This window comes from Oncorhynchus kisutch, linkage group LG15 (assembly GCF_002021735.2).
Source record: "Oncorhynchus kisutch isolate 150728-3 linkage group LG15, Okis_V2, whole genome shotgun sequence".
Taxonomy (NCBI): Eukaryota; Metazoa; Chordata; class Actinopteri; order Salmoniformes; family Salmonidae; genus Oncorhynchus; species Oncorhynchus kisutch.
The window spans coordinates 73,539,195-73,556,669 of NC_034188.2; the positions used below are offsets into that span (position 1 = coordinate 73,539,195).

Genomic DNA, 17,475 nt, shown 5'->3' on the forward strand with positions numbered 1-17,475 from the left:
TTCTTTCCCTCCCTCCTTCCTTTCTTTCCCTCCCTCCTTTCTTTCCTCCCTCCCTTATTTTTTCCCTCTTTGCCTTTCCGCTCTCCTCCTTTAATTTTTGCCGCTCCCATCCTTTCTTTCCTCCCCCCTCCCTCCCTCCTCTCTCCCTCCTTTCTTTCCCCTCCTTTCTTTCCCTCCCTCCTTTCTTTCCCTCCTTTCTTTCCCTCCCTCCTTTCTTTCCTCCCCCCTCCCTTCTTTCCTCCCTCTCTCCCTCCTTTCTTTCCCTCCTTTCTTTCCTCCCCCCTCCCTTCTTTCCTCCCTCCCTCTCTCCCTCCTTTCTTTCCCTCCTTTCTTTCCCTCCTTCCTTCCTTCCTTTCTTTCCCTCCCTCCTTTCTTTCCCTCCCTCCCTTATTTTTTCCCTCTTTCCTTTCCCTCCCTCCTTTATTTTTGCCTCCCTCCTTTCTTTCCTCCCCCCTCCCTTCTTTCCCTCCCTCCCTCCCTCTCTCCCTCCTTTCTTTCCCTCCTTTCTTTCCTCCCCCCCTCCCTTCTTTCCTCCCTCCCTCTCTCCCTCCTTTCTTTCCCTCCTTTCTTTCCTTCCTTCCTTCCCTCCCTCCTTTCTTTATTTCCCTACCTCCTTTATTTTCCTCCCTTCTTTCTTTCCCTCATCTCTCTCTACTAGTCTCTGTTTATTTTCACCCCCTTACTCTCCTCAACTCTCCTGTCTTCACCCCACTGTTCTTCTCTGCTCTCCTTCCTGTCTGTGATACATCACTTCTCCCTCCTTCTCCCTCTCTCCTTATCAGCTGAATATAATCTGTCTATTTCTTTCTGCAGAAGAGGAGAGAGGGAGTAGAGGAGAGCCACATGTTTGCTGACGGGAGGGTTGTTGATGCATTATTCTGTTTGTTCCTTCTCTCTGTCTCTCCCTCCATCCTTTACCCTGAGCCCCTGTTCCTGAGTTATTGTACTCTAATCACCAATGAGCTGAGAGCTTCACACACTCTGGCCTAGCCACACACACACACACACACACACACTTTCTCCTCATCTCAAACTTTCTGCTTTCCCACTGTAAAGATTGCTCCCACTCCTCCAACTCTCTGCCTGTCCTTTCCTCTCTATTATAACGTTTGTTCAGTTTTGACATTACCAGTACACTAATATTATATAGTAGATGTACTGTGTGAATTGATCGAGCTAGTGTCCCGTAATGAGGTGTTTGTGTATGTGCACCCCATTATACAGGACAGACGGAATACTGAGTCTTGTGCTAAAGTTTTAAAAAACCTGTGTGTGTGCATGCATGCATTATAATGTCCAGTGATTCGATTAATTAAGTTTTTTATTTTATTCATTTGTCATTATTATTGCTCTAGAACATGTTTCTATCCCTCTCTCCATCCCTCGCCTACACACACACACCTCTGTATGACTCATCCTGTGTGAGGGTGCTAGTGTGTGTGTGCTAGCATGTGTTTCTGTCCCCACTTGTAGCATAGAACCCTTAGTGTGTTTATGAGTTTGTGCTTTGCAGTGGTTTAATTGGGCACTCTCATTGTGAATAGCTTATAGAGTGTAGTTCTACTCTGCCATTACACAATATTGAACCTCCTCCCTCCCTCTCTCTCTTGCAGTATCTCTGATTTGCTTTCTCTCTTCTCCTTTCTCTCTACCTCTGCCTCTCTTGCGGTATTTCTCTCTCAATTCCTCTCTCTACCTCTTTCTATCACTCACTCCCTTCTTCTTTGTTCTCTCTTGCCATATTGCACCTTTGTCTTCCCTCTTCTGATCCTCTCTCTTCTCTCCCTCTTTCTTTGTTTACATTTTAGTCATTTAGCAGATGCTCTTATCAAGAGTGAAATACAGTTAGTGCAAATCAAATCAAATTGTATTTGTCACATACACATGGTTAGCAGATGTTAATGCGAGCGTAGCGAAATGCTTGTGCTTCTAGTTCCGACAATACAGTAATAACCAACGAGTAAACTAACCTAACAATACCGCAGCTACTACCTTATACACACAAGTGTAAAGGGATAAAGAATATGTACATAAAGATATATGAAAGGTTGATGGTACAGAACGGCATAGGCAAGATGCAGTAGATGGTATAGAGTACAGTATATACAGTGGGGCAAAAAAGTATTTCGTCAGCCACCAATTATGCAAGTTCTCCCACTTAAAAAGATGAGAGAGGCCTGTAATTTTCATCATAGGTACACTTAGCTATCAGCAGTCAGAGCTAGTAAAGGAGAAAAGAGTCAAGTGTGAGTGTTAGTTTGGGGGGGGGCTGTGGGATTATTTGAGATACTCTTTGAAGAGGCAGAGTTTCAGATATTTTTGGGAGATGGGCAGGGATTCTGCTATCCTAGCTTCAAGCTGGTTCCACCATTGAGGTGTCAGGAACGAGAAGCGCTTGGACTGGGCTCTGCACTGGCTGCTCAGCAGTTTTAGAATTAATTTTAAGATTGCTCTATTGGTTTTTAAATCAATCGACTATTGAGTACCCCAATACATGTCAGACATGCTTTTAAGTTATGTACCCAGTATGTCCCTCAGGTCCTCTGGCACTGGCCTTTTAACTATCCCAAAGCCTAGGACCAAGAGGCATGGAGAGGCAGCCTTTAGTAATTATGCCATCAGCCTCTGGAATAGCCTGCCTGAGAACCTGATGGGGGCCGAAACTGTGGACATACAGGTATTTAAAAGTTTTGATTTTCCTTGTTTTTAATACTTGAACAAAAATATAAATGGAACATGTAAAGTGTGGTCCCATGTTTCATGAGCTGAAATAAAAGACACCTTATTTCTCTCATATTTTGTGCACAAATTAGTTTTACATCCCTGTTAGTGAGCATTTCTCCATTGCCCAGATAATCCATCCACCTGACTGGTCTGGTACATCAAGAAACGGATTAAACAGCATGGTCATTACACAGATGCACCTTGTGCTGGGGACAATAAAAGGCCACTCTAAAATGTGCAGTTTTGACACACAACACAATGCCACAGATGTCTCATATTTTGAGGGAGCATGCAATTGGCGTCCAGACAGGACTGGCAAAAAGTGCTCTTCGCTGACGAGTCGCGATTTTGTCTCACCAGGGGTGATGGTTGGATTTGCGTTTATCATCGAAGAAATGAGCGTTACACTGAGGCCTGTACTCTGGAGTGGGATCGATTTGGAGGTGGAGGGTCCGTCATGGTCTGGGGCGGTGTGTCACATCATCATCGGACTGAGCTTGTTGTCTTTGCAGACAATCTCTGGGGACCAGAGGTGGCAGAACGGAATACCCGGATTGGGGTGTAGGGTTTGAGCAAGACCATGGCAAGTGCCATGGTCTTGTAGTGGCTGCATGCTCCGACTGGAAGCCAGTGGAGTGTGCGGAGGAGCAGGGTGACATGGGTGAATTTGGGAAGGTTGAACACCAGGCAGGCTGCAGCATTCTGTTTATTTGATTTCTTTGCCTCTGTTTCTCCTAACTTAGAGTGTAGCTCTAAAATGTCTAGCCATTACGCAATATTGAACTACCTACCTCCCTCTCTCTTGCAGTATCTCTGATTTGCTTTCCCTCTCTTTTTCTCCCTCTCATCCTTTGTCTCTCCCTCTCTGGCTTTATTTCTCCCTCAATTTCTCTCTACCTCTTTCTCTCACTCTCTTTTTTCTCTTGCTCATTTGTCTCCTCTCTGCTTATCCTCCCTCCCTCTCTCTCTCTCTCTCTCTCTCTCTCTCTCTCTCTCTCTCTCTCTCTCTCTCTCTCTCTCTCTCTCTCTCTCTCTCTCTCTCTCTCTCTCTCTCTCTCTCTCTCTCTCTCTCTCTCTCTCTCTCTCTCTCTCTCTCTCTCTCTCTCTCTCTCTCTCTCTCTCTCTTCTCTCCTCTCTCTCTCTCTCTCTCTCTCTCTCACTCTTACAATATTGCTCCCTAGCCCCCTCTCGCTACTCTTCCTCTCTCTTTTGTTAACTCAGTGTCACTTGTTTGTTCTTGATTTCTTTGCCTCTGTTTCTCATTGACCACTGAGACTCCTCTTAGGTCCCAGCCATCATGAGAGTCGTGGTGGATTTAAACAAAGACAGATACAGGTAACTGCCAAAATAAAGGAAACACCAACATAAAGTGTCTTAATAGGGCGTTGGGCCACCACGAGCCAGAACGGCTTCAATGCACCTTGGGATTTATTCTACAATTGTCTGGAACTCTTTTGGAGAGATGAAGACACCATTCTTCCATGGGTAATTCCATAATTTGGTGTTTTGTTACTGGTGGTGGAAAACGCTGTCTCAAGCGCCACTCCAGAAACTCCCATAAATGTTCAATTGGGTTGAGATCTGGTGACTGAGAGGGCCATGGCATATAATTTACACAATTTTCATGCTCATTTAACCATTCAGTGACCACTCGTGCCCTGTGGGTGGAGGCATTGTCATCGTATGGGGGCATAGCCATTGTAGCCAAAATAATGGCCTGCCCAGCATTTGTATGCATGACCAAAAGCATTATGGGATGTTTATTGCTTAATTAACTCTGGAACCACACACCACTGTGTGGAAGCACCTGCTTTCAATATAATTTGTATTCCTCACTTACCCAAGTGTTTCCTTTATTTTGGAAGTTACCTGTATGTAGGGCCAGGGGTTCTTCCTGGTCACGTCATGGAAACACTCCAGAACCTAGTAATATGCTGAATGTTATTTAAACTGTGCATTGTATTGACATATAGTACCAGTCAGAAGTTAGGACACACCTACTCATTCAATGATTTTTCTTTATTTTTACTATTTTCTACATTGTAGAATAATAGTGAAGACATCAAAACTGTAATCATAACACATATAGAATCAAAAAAGTGTTAAGCAAAACAAAATATACTTTAGATTCTTCAAAGTAGCCACCCTTTGCCTTGATGAAAGCTTTGCACACTCTTGGCATTCTCTCAACCAGCTTGAAGGAGTTCCCACATATGCTGAGTACTTTTGGCTGCTTTTTCTTCACTCTACCAACTAATCCCAAACCATCTCAATTGGGTTGAGGTCGGGTGATTGTGGCCAGATCATCTGATGCAGAACTCCATCACTCTCCTTCTTGGTCAAATAGCCCTTACACAACCTGGAGGTGTGTTGGGTCATTGTCCTGTTGAAAAACGAATTATCGTCCCACTAAGCACAAACCAGATGGGATGGCGTATCGCTGCAGAATGGTGTGGTAGCCATGCTGGTTAAGATATTTATTCTAAATAAATAATTGACAGTGTCACCAGCAAAGGACCCCCACACCACACCTGCAGAGATCATCCGTTCACCTACTCTGCGTCTCACACAGCATTGGAACCAAAAATCTTACATTTTGACTCATTAGACTAAAGGACCAATGTCCATGTCCATTGCTCGTGTTTCTTGGCCCAAGCAAGTATTTTCTACATATTGGTGTCCTTTAGTAGTGGTTTCTTTGCAGCAATTCAACCATGAAGACCTGATTCACAGTCTCCTCTGAAAAGTTGATGTTGAGATGTCTGTTACTTGAACTCTGAAGCATTTGTTTGTGCTGCAATTTCTGAGGCTGGTAACTCTACTGAACGTATCCTCTGCAGCAGAAGTAACTCTGGGTCTTCGTTTCCTGTGGCGGTCCTCATGAGAGACAGTTTCATCATAGCGCTTGATAGTTTTTGCGAGTACACTTGAAGAAACTTTCAATATTTTCCGGATTGACTGACCTTCATGTCTTAAAGTAATGATGGACTGTCATTTTGCTTTGTTTATTTGAGCTGTTCTTGCCATAATTTGGCTAGGTCGTTTACCAAATAGGGCTAGCTTCTGTTTACCAACCCTACCTTGTCACAACACAACTGATTGGCTCAAATGCATTAAGAAGGAAAGAAATTCCACAAATGAACTTTTAACAAGTCAAACCTGTTGTTTGAAATGCATTGCAGTTTGACTACCTCATGAAGCTGGTTGAGAGAATGCCAAGAGTGTGCAAAGCTCTCATCCAGGCAAAGGGTCGCTACTTTGAAGAATCTCAAATATAAAATATCATTTGATTTGTTTAACACTTTTTTGGTTACTACATGATTCCATATGTGTTATATCATCGTTTTGATGTCTTCACTATTAGTAAATAGTACAAATGAAGAAAAACCCTTGAATGAGTAGGTGTCCAAACTTTTGACTGGTACTGTATGTACTGCACTGTGAGATATATGTCAATCCCACACACACACACACCCATGGACACATAAACTCCTTCTCTCTCACACACACATACGTTCCCTAACTGTGTTGTGTGGTTTGTCCCCAGGGTCAGGGTATCCCTACACTCAGGCTCCACCCCGGGACTTTCTGTCTGGTAAACTCAAACAACCGTTATGATTATCATCACATCCTAACGTATTAAAACATTATTAAACAATAATAAGATGTACTGAACTGTATTAAACACATTGAAGGTGGGTCCTCCTACCTTATTAATAACGCCATCAATTAAACAACAACACCATCTGTCTGTCTCAGTGTGAAGGCTTCATATTGTGTCTTCTGATGCTGTGTGTGTGTGTGTGTGTGTGTGTGTGTGTGTGTGTGTGTGTGTGTGTGTGTGTGTGTGTGTGTGTGTGTGTGTGTGTGTGTGTGTGTGTGTGTGTGTACATGTTTTACTATACTTGTGAGTACCAGAAGTCCTCACAAGAATAGCAAACCAACTAAAATGAAGATAAGTCAGGACTGTGTGTCAGTAACAGGTCGAACTAGGACTGGCGCAATTACTGTATAACCATTTAACCAATGGTTATGGATGAAGAGCGTCATAAGGATTAAATAACTGTCATAAATAACTGTCAAACTTTGTTGCCTCTTGCTGAAACAAGGGTAAGTGCTATCCGGGATTCTTGGGACGCCCCTACAGTGCCCTAAATCATAACCTTTACTTAACCCTAAGCTTAACCCTTACCTTAAATCTAACATCTTTCTGTAAATAGAATATTATAGAAGGGTCTAGACACTTTATTGTGATTTCACTTGTTTTTGAGAAACTTAATGCAACCGGAGATTTTAATTTCCTCATACTCATTGTGCTGGGTCTATGAGAAAACAGGAACAAATGCTCCAAAAACACCTGACTACATCATTTTAGAAACAGAAATGCTCTCACTGTAGTGATGCAGGTCTTTAGATGTGTTACACGTGAAATTGTGTCATTCTTAATTTGATCCGCAAAGATATTTTCTATTTTGTGCGACTCGGTCCGTTTCCTTTATCCAGCTGTTCTGTTCTGTGTAACCTGCTGCTACCGGTAACTACCACAATAAAGGACACTTGGTGTCTTAATAGGGCGTTGGGCCAACACGAGTCGCCAGCACATACCTTGGCCTAGTCTACAAGTGTCTGGAACTTCCTGTGTGGAAGCATCTGCTTTCAATATACTTTGTATCCCTCATTTACTCAAATGTTTCCTTTATTTTGGCAGTTCCCTGTGGAATGGACAGAGGTATCGCTCAAGTTGCAACAAAATGGAATATAACGCTGCAGATAAAGGTCGGAATGACAATTTCATGTGTTCAACATCTAAAGATCTGCGTAATTTCCAAAAGGACTAAAATGTCAATGTCATTTATACACATTTTAAACACTTTTATTTATTTTAATATGTCTTTTGTCATTTTTGGGGGCCAAACGTCATGTTGTGAAAAAAGACAATAGTTGGAAGAGTTGCAGTGTTAATTGATAATAATGCCATTGTTAATTATACCAAACAAAAATATAAACGCAACATGCAATAATTTCTATGATTTTACTGAGTTACAGTTCATATAAGGAAATCCATCAATTGAAATAAATTCATTAGGCCTTAATCTATGGATTTCACAAGACTGGTCAGGGGCGCAGCCATGGGTAGGCCTGGCTCTCGAGTGGGTGGGCCAATGCCCTCCCAGGCCCACCCTGGCAAGGCAGCCAGGCCCAGCCAATTGGAATTTGTTTTCCCCACAAAAGGGCTTTATTACAGACAGAAATACTCCTCAGTTTCATCAGCTGTCCGGGTGACTGGCCTCAGACGATCCCGCGGGTGAGGAAGAAGGATGTGGAGGTTCTGGGCTGGCATGGTTACACATGGTCTGCGGTTGTGAGGCTGGTTGGACGTTCTTCCAAATTCTCTAAAACGACATTGGAGGTGGCTTATGGTAGAGAAAATAACATTAAATTATCTGGCTACAGCTCTGGTGGACATTCCTGCAGTCAGCATGCCAATTGTACGCTCCCTCAAAACTTGAGACATCTGTGGCATTGTGTTGTGTGACAATACTGCACATTTTAGAGTGGGCTTTTATTGTCCCCAACACAAGTTGCACCTGTGTAATGATCATTCTGTTTAATCATCTTCTTGGTATGCCACACCTGCCAGGTGGTTGGATTATCTTGGCGAAGGAAAAATGCTCACTAACAGGGATGTAAACAAATTTGTGAACTAAATTTGAGAGAAGCTTTTTGTACGAATGGAACTTTTCTGGGATCTTTTATTTCAGCTCATGAAACATGGGACCAACACTTTACATGTTACGTTTATATTGTTCTTCACTATAGATGCTTTTTTCATTTATTTGTCTATTTTCCCTTTAACCATATGGTCTATCTACTAGAAACTCAAGGAGAATATGGACCCAGATATACAATATGTATACTAAAAATGAAGTATAAATTACAAAAGTTACCATAGATTCCAATAACTTTGGTAAATAAATGACTGGTAGATTTGCAACCTTAGCTATAACCCATCACCTCATCTCCCAGCTACATACAGCTGATAGAGTAGTGTGTTTCTCAAGGGGGAGTAACTTTGTTCTGGTGAAGATGGAAAATTACTACTATCCTTCTTTCTCTCTACACACACACAAACACTAGCTACGCTGCCTGAAGTCATGCATTAGTCAATGGTGTGTGTACTTGTGTGAGGGGAAACGACAGCTCTTTTCTGCCCAGGGTTATTGTTCTAGACTAATAAAGAGAAATAAATGTAGCATGGGTCTGGTCTGGAGAGAGACGGATGTCTTTGATTAAGTAGTGAGAACTGCAGTGTGACAGAGTGATCAATATACAGGCCAGTTCACCCTGCTTTAAGAACACTGGAATGTTCCATGATCACTCACTATACACACACACACACTCTTATTAATGCCTTAATTAACAGGCCCTGACTGCCTGCTGTGTGTGTGGGTGTGCGTGTGCGAGCGCTGCTCCTCTATTTGGTCCTGAGGCAACTGTTACAGACCAGAGGCGGGTGTTTTAATGGGTATACAGTGCATTCGGAAAGTTTCAGACCCGTTGACTTTCCACATTTTGTTACGTTACAGCCTTATTCTAAAATGGATTAAATAGTTAGCCAATCTACACACAATACCCCATAATGACAAAGCAAAAACAAGTTTAGAAATTTCTGCAAATGTAGAAAATAACATATTAACACATCACATTTACATAAGTAAATGTAAACGCTACAAGCTTGGCACACCTGTATTTGGGGCGTTCCTCACATTCTTCTCTGCAGATCCTCTCAAGCTCTGGCAGATCCTCTCAAGCCATTTTCAGGTCTCTCCAGAGATGTTCGATCGGATTCAAGTACGGGCTCTGGCTGCCCCACTCAAAGACATTTAGGGACTTGTCCGAAAGCCACTCCTGCGTTATCTTGGCTGTGTGCTTAGAGTCGTTGTCCTGTTGGAAGGTGAACCTTTGCTCCAGTCTGAGGTCCTGCGCGCTCTGGAGCAGGTTTTCATCAAGGATCTCACTGTACTTTGCTCCGTTCATCTTTCCCTCTCCTGACTTGTCTCACAGTCCCTGCCGCTGAAAAACATCACCACAGCATGATGCTGCCACCACCATGCTTTACCGTAGGGATGGTGCCATGTTTCCTCCAGACGTGACGCTTGCCATTCAGGCCAAAGAGTTCAATCTTGGTTTCATGAGACCAGACAATCTTGTTGCTCATGGTCTGAGAGACTTTAGGTGGCCTTTGGCCAACTCCAAGCGGGCTGTCATGTACCTTTTACTGAGGAGTGGCTTCTGTCTGGCCACTCTACCATAAATGCCTGATTGGTGGAGTGCTGCAGAGATGGTTGTCCATCTGGAATGTTCTCCCATCTCCACAGAGGAACTCTGGAGCTCTGTCAGAATGACCACCAGGGTTCTTGGTCACATCCCTGACCAAGGCCCTTCTCCCCTGATTGCTCAGTTTGGCCGGGCGACCAGCTCTTGAAAGAGTCTTGGTGGTTCCAAACTTCTTCCATTTAATAATGATGTCTCCTTGCTGATGACTCCTTGCTGTCCTCCTAATGACTCCTTGCTGCCCCACTCCACCTGACTGTGCTGCTAATCCAGTTTCAACTGTTCTGCCTGTGGCTATGGAACCCTGACCTGTTCACCGGACGTGCTACCTGTCCCAGACCTGCTGTTTTCAACTCTCTAGAGACAGCAGGAGCGGTAAAGATACTCTGAATGATCGGCTATGAAAAGCCAACTGACATTTACTCCTGAGGTGTTGACCTGTTGCACCCTCGACAACCACTGTGATTATTATTATTTGACCCTGCTGATCATCTATGAACATTTGAACATCTTGGCCATGTTCTGTTATAATCTCTACCTGGCACAGCCAGAAGAGGACTGACCACCCCTCAGAACCTGGTTCCTCTCTAGGTTTCTTCCTAGGTTCTGGCCTTTCTAAGGAGTTTTTCCTAGCCACCGTGCTTCTACACCTGCATTGCTTGCTGTTTGGGGTTTTAGCCTGGGTTTCTGTACAGCACTCAGCTGATGCAAGAAGGGCTTTATAAATACATTTGATATGATTTTGATTTGATGGAGGCCACTGTGTTCTTGGGGACCTTCAATGTTGCATAAATATTTTGGTACCCTTCGTCAGATCTGTGCCTCAACACAATCCTGTCTCGGAGCGCTACGGACAATTCCTTCAACCTCATGGCTTGGTTTTTGCTCTGACATGCACTGTCAACTGTGGGACCTTATATGGTCAGGTATGTGCCTTTCCAAATCATGTCCAATCAATTGAATTTACCACAGGTGGACTCCAATCAAGTTGTAGAAACATCTCAAGGATGATCAATGGAAACAGGATGCACTTGAGCTTAATTTCAAGTCTCATAGCAAAATGTGATATGAGTACTTACAGTATAAAATAAGGTATTTCTGTTTTACATTTTTTTATACATTTGCAAACATACTAAAAACCTGTTTTCACTTTGTCATTATTGGGTATTGTGTGTAGATTAATGAGGAACAATTTGTATTTAATCATTTTTAGAATAAAGCTGTAACATAACAAAATGTGGAAAAGAGGAAGGGGTCTGAATACTTTCAGAATTCACTGTAAACCCATAGAAATAAGAATGAATAGATTGGGTGTCCCATTTAAATCAATGATGACTTAATGGGTGGATTGGCGGCCATTGCAAGTGTACCCATAGCAGCAAAGCAGGAAGTAAAAGCAGGAAGTGTACCCATCAATCTGTGCTGTGATTTGTTGAATCAACTCAAATGACATTACAAAACGTACAACACAGCAACTTTAAGGCATGTTTTGTTATTTATTTTAAACAAACAATATACGACGAAGTTGACCCTTTTACAATGGGGGTCAATGGGAAAGAATGTTTGTTTTCCCCAATTTGTGGGCGTGGTCGACGGGAATTCCTTCTTATGACGTGAATATCGAGTCGGAGTATTGCATGAGCCACATCAGTTAACATCATTTTAGCGAACATTCTACCATGGAAATTATTGCTTCACGATACCAGGCAGCCATTACGAGTGTACCCATGAGTTTACCAGTCAAATTGCCTGGGTTAGAGGTTACAAGCCCATTCTATTCATTCTATTTCTGTGTAAACCTGTGCTCTCATAATCTATTTTATATGGATTACACGTATCTATACAACTATTGGCATTAATATGTATGTGCATAATTGAGTGTCTACATAACGTGAAATGCCTACAGTATATATTCATGCACATTAGATATGTGTTACAAAATCATTGTGATGAAGTGTGTGTCAGCAGAATGGTTGAAACAGTGTGAAAAGTGTGTTGTGTAGCTGCAGTGAACTGCAGAGTGGAAGAGCTGACTCTGCACCATGAGAGAGAGGGATGAATAGAGAGGGAGAGAGGGACCGGAAATGTAAAGGTTGAGAGTTAGACGGGGGGAGTGGGGGGGGGCTGGAAGGAGAGTGGGGTCAGGAAGAGAGGGGGAGTTTGAGAATGAGAGGGAAAGAGAGCGGAAAGACCTGGGAGAGGGGGGTCAGGGAGAGAGGGGTAGTTTCAGAAAGAGAGGGAAAGACCTGGGAGAGGGGGGTCAGGGAGAGAGGGGTAGTTTCAGAAAGAGAGGGAAAGACCTGGGAGAGGGGGGTCAGGGAGAGAGGGGTAGTTTCAGAAAGAGAGCGGAAAGACCTGGGAGAGGGGGGTCAGGGAGAGAGGGGTAGTTTGAGAAAGAGAGGGAAAGAGAGGGAAAGACCTGGGAGAGGGGGGTCAGGGAGAAAGGGGTAGTTTGAGAAAGAGAGCGAAAGTGAGAGGGAGGGCTTGGGCAAGGGGGGTCAGGGAGAGAGGGGTAGTTTCAGAAAGAGAGCGAAAGTGAGAGGGAGGGCTTGGGCGAGGGGGGTCAGGGAGAGAGGGGTAGTTTCAGAAAGAGAGGGAAAGTGAGAGGGAGGACTTGGGCGAGGGGGGTCAGGGTGAGAGGGGTAGTTTGAGAAAGAGAGGGAAAGTGAGAGGGAGGGCTTGGGCGAGAGGGGTCAGGGAGAGAGGGGTAGTTTCAGAAAGAGAGCCGAAAGACCTGGGAGAGGGGGGTCAGGGAGAGAGGGGTAGTTTCAGAAAGAGAGCGGAAAGACCTGGGAGAGGGGGGTCAGGGAGAGAGGGGTAGTTTCAGAAAGAGAGCGGAAAGACCTGGGAGAGGGGAGTCAGGGAGAGAGGGGTAGTTTCAGAAAGAGAGGGAAAGTGAGAGGGAGGGCTTGGGAGAGAGGGGTAGTTTGAGAAAGAGAGGGAAAGTGAGAGGGAGGGCTTGGGAGAGGGGGGTCAGGGAGAGAGGGGTAGTTTGAGAAAGAGAGGGAAAGTGAGAGGGAGGGCTTGGGAGAGGGGGGTCAGGGAGAGAGGGGTAGTTTGAGAAAGAGAGGGAAAGAGAGAGGGAGGGCTTGGGTGAGGAAAAATAAAGTCCGAAAAGAGGGGGAGCACAGAAGGGGACTAAGGGAGAGAAATTGAATGAGAGAGGAAGAATGATAAAGAGAAGGGAAGATGAACAGTAAAGGTTGAAAGAAAGAGGGGAGGAAGAGAGAAAGAGAGGGAGTGAAAGAAAGCAGCAGGTTTTTCTGCCCTTTGGTAAGCCAGGAAATGAAGCAGCAATCACAGCCTACTGCTCCCCTGTGTGTCACCATTGATTATTACCCTGGCTCTCTATCATCTCTCTCTCTTTCTGTCTCTCCATCACTCTTTCTCATCACTATCACTCCATTATTTTCTCCATCACTCCACCTCTTTCTCATCACTCGCTCTATCATATCTCCCTCTCTCCAACTTTCGCTCTTCTTTTCTCTCACTCCTCACATTCTCTCTCCACCTTTCTTTCTCTCCTCACATTCTATCACTTACACACACTCACACTTTCCCACTTATGGTAATGATTCCTCATTGTGATCATGAATGGCACCATCTGGCCTTCTACAGTCAGAGTTGACTGTTGTTTTAATGGGTCACCTCTGGTGAGAGGTTTTAGTTACTGTAAGGGGAAGGGCATGTGATAAACATCATCATTGTTCTCATCATCATCATCATGATTAGCATCATGTTCATCCTTTCGTCCTCCCCAACATCATTATTGCCCTTACTAACCATCATCATCATGGCCCTCACTAACCATCATCATCATGGCCCTCACTAACCATCATCATCATGGCCCTCACTAACCATCATCATCATGGCCCTCACTAACCATCATCATCATGGCCCTCACTAACCATCATCATCATGGCCCTCACTAACCATCATCACTACACTACCATCATAATCAATTTTGTGATTTAAAACAAACAGTGGCATACTGGGCCAGAAGCTGTGCTATAGAAGTAATCTAATTACGTAACGTGTTACATAATCAGATTCATTTTATGAGTAATAATGTAATAAAGTAACACGTTACTTTTTCAAATTGGGAAATATTATTACAGTTACTTTGTCAAACAACGTGTGCATTAGTTTCAGAATCATATCTCTACCGGGTGTGTGTTTCCACGAGCCGATCTTGACTTGTTTCTTCATTTAGTTCTCAAGCAAGCGGAGAAAGGCTGTTTGGAAAAATGTCATGACAGCTGCTGTCCATAGGCATGTATAAAGGGCACACCTCTGATCTTTGCATTTATCGCTTCTGCCCATATAGGACTTTCCCTTCTAGTGGCAAGTGTGCCCGCTATACAGCTCTAAGGGTCTGGGTACATGTGGTCTGTAATCAGAACTGGAGGCTCAAGAAAAATATTTTGAATAAAACGATCATTCAACAGATCAATGTACTGTCTACACTCATTTTATGAATTAGTTTTCATTAAATAGGTTTTAATCATGTCAACAACAACATCTTTAAAGTTCTGATAGCTGGGCCTCCCGATTGGCGCAGCGGTCTTAGGCACAGCACAGCAATGCTCGAGGCGTCACTACAGATCCGAGTTCGATTGGTGTGGCTGGCTTCCAGGTTAAGTGGGCAGGTGTTAAGAAGCTCGGTTTGGCGGGTCATGTTTCAGATGACACTCGACCTTCACCTCCCGAGCCCAAAATCATAAATAAGAAGAAGAAAGTTCTGATAGCTAAGGATTCTGCAATGGGGTTAAGTTTTTAGGCTGGGACCACAAGTTGTGTCCCGGATTCCTACAAAAAAAAAAACAGTTAATGGTTAGCCATCATGCTAACAGATCAAGATAACGCTAGCAGTGCTAGAGTCAAAACACCAGTGGTATTTGTGTCTACGTCTGGGCTCAAATGCGCTAGGTGCAAGATGATATCTACACAGGAGGAGGAACATACAGTTAAAGTCTGAAGTTTACATACACTTAGGTTGGAGTCAATAAAACTCATTTTTCAACCACTCCACAAATGTCTTGTTAACAAACTATAGTATTGGCAAGTCGGGTTATGACATCTACTTTGTGCATGACAAGTAATTTTTCCAACAATTGTTTACAGACAGATTATTTAACTTGTAATTCACTGTATCACAATTCCAGTTGGTCAGAAGTTTACATACACTAAGTTGACTTGGAAAATTCCAGAAAAGGACGTTATGGCTTTAGAAAGCTAATTGACATCATTTGAGTAAATTGGAGGTGAAGCTGTGGATGTATTTCAAGGCCTACCTTCAAACTCAGTGCCTCTTTGCTTGACATCATGGGAAAATCAAAAGAAATCAGCCAGCCAAGGCCTCAGAAAAAAAATTATAGACCTCCAAAAGTCTAGTTCATCCTTGGGAACAATTTCCAAATGCCTTAAGGTACCACGTGCATCTGTACAAACAATAGTACACAAGTATAAACACCATGGGACCACGCAGCCGTCATACCACTCAGAAAGGAGACGCCTTCTGTCTCCTAGAGATGAACGTACTTTGGTGCGAAAAGTGCAAATCAATCCCAGAACAACAGCAAAGGACCTTGTGAAGATGCTGGAGGAAACAGGTACAAAAGTATCTATATCCACAGTAAAACTAGTCCTATATCGACATAACCTGAAAGGTCACTCAGCAAGGAAGAAGCCACTGCTCCAATACCGCCATAAAAATGCCAGACTACGGTTTGCAACTGCACATGGGGACTAAGAGTGTACTTTTTGGAGAAATGTCCTCTGGTCTGATGAAACAAAAATAGAACTGTTTGGCCATAATGACCATTGTTATGTTTGGAGGAAAAAGGGGGAGGATTGCAAGCTGAAGAACACCATCCCAACCATGAAGCACAGGGGTGGCAGCATCATGCTGTGGGGGTGCTTTGCTTCAGGAGGGACTGGTGCACTTCACAAAATAGATTGCATCATGAGGAAAGAAAATTATGTGGATATATTGAATTCAACATCTCAAGACATCAGTCGGAAAGTTAAAGCTTGGTCACAAATGGTTCTTCCAAATGGACAATGACCCCAAGCATACTTCCAAAGTTGTGGCAACATGGCTTAAAGACAACAAGGTGAAGGTATTGGAGTGGCCATCACAAAGCCCTGACCTCAGTCCCATAGAAAATTTGTGGACAGAACTGAAAAAGCATGTGCGAGCAAGGAGGCGTACAAACCTGACCCAGTTACACCAGCTCTGTCAGAAGGAATGGGCCAAAATTCACCCAACGTACTGTGGGAAGCTTGTGGAAGGCTACCTGAAACATTTGACCCAAGAAACATTTGACCCAAGTTAAACAATTTAAAGGAAATACTACCAAATACTAATTGAGTGTATGTAAACTTCTGACCAACTGGGAATGTGACAAAAGAAATGAAAGGTGAAATAAATCACTCTACTATTATCTACTATTATTCTGATATTTTACATTCTTAAAATAAAGTGGTGATCCTAAATGACCTGGTACAGGGAATTTTTACTAGGAATAAATGTCAGGAATTGTGAAAAACTGAGTTGAAATGTATTTGGCTAAGGTGTATGTAAACGTCCGACTTCAACTGTAAGGTGGAACTGATAAATTAAGATAAATTCTTTGTCTGTTCCAAATGTATCATCATCAAGCAGCTTAGGGAAGAAATTCTCCAGCTGCAAGCTCAGCTGTGGGAAAAACAAGATGTGCTTTCTAAGTACTTTGTTGCAGCCCAGGCACACGGAATGTCAGTTCTGAATACCTCCTACAGCCAAGGGGTCGATGAGTCGGGTACTACTGACCTGCCCCAAGCCACTGGACGGATTGTAAGCTCAACTCCGCGGCCAGTGGGAGACTGGACACTGGCAAGGTGAAGGAGGTTGAGTGGGAGGCAGTCTGGTCGGCCTCCATATATCCTAGAAGACCAGATCCAGCTACTTTGCTTTGCCCCGCTGGAGGCGGACATACCGGCCCTGTGAGTCTGCTCTGATCCTGGGAGTACACCAACAGCCAGCAGCCGTCCAGGGGCACCCTCCACAGCTCAGCCAGTCGCTAACCAAAAGAAACAAGGTCTTGGGCCTTCCTCCATCTCCCTGAGGATTCCGACACCATCCGCTGCTACATGTGCGGTCAGTCAGGCTGGCATGAGTCGAAGCACACCTCCTCCCCCCTGCCTGAGGCAGGCCCATTCTGTTCCCCCTCTTCCTTCCCCATTGGATTCTAACACAACCAGCATCGCTGTGGGCAGCAGCTCGATGGTGAGAGATTTTGGCCTGCCTGCGGGCTATGGGACAACCAAGGTCCACTGTCACCCAGGCACCAGTGTCCAAGACATCAACTCCCTCCTGCCCACAGTTCTAGTCAACTACTCTAATTTTGGCACCATTGTCACTCACTTTGGATT

At 43.9% G+C, this 17,475-nt stretch overlaps 1 protein-coding gene across 3 annotated transcripts in view; it reads left to right on the forward strand.

Moving 5' to 3' along the window:
• LOC109904879 (chloride channel protein 2-like) overlaps positions 1-17,475 on the forward strand; it is a 197,085-nt gene that overhangs the window by 86,305 nt on the left and 93,305 nt on the right. For 2 of the 3 annotated variants that reach the window (XM_031791067.1, XM_031791069.1), the window contains exon 3: positions 6,272-6,319. The exons of the other annotated variant lie outside the window; for it this stretch is intronic. In XM_031791067.1, the coding sequence (XP_031646927.1) occupies positions 6,272-6,319 (48 nt within the window). The remainder of the gene's footprint in view (positions 1-6,271; positions 6,320-17,475) is intronic. 3 annotated transcript variants of the gene reach the window in all.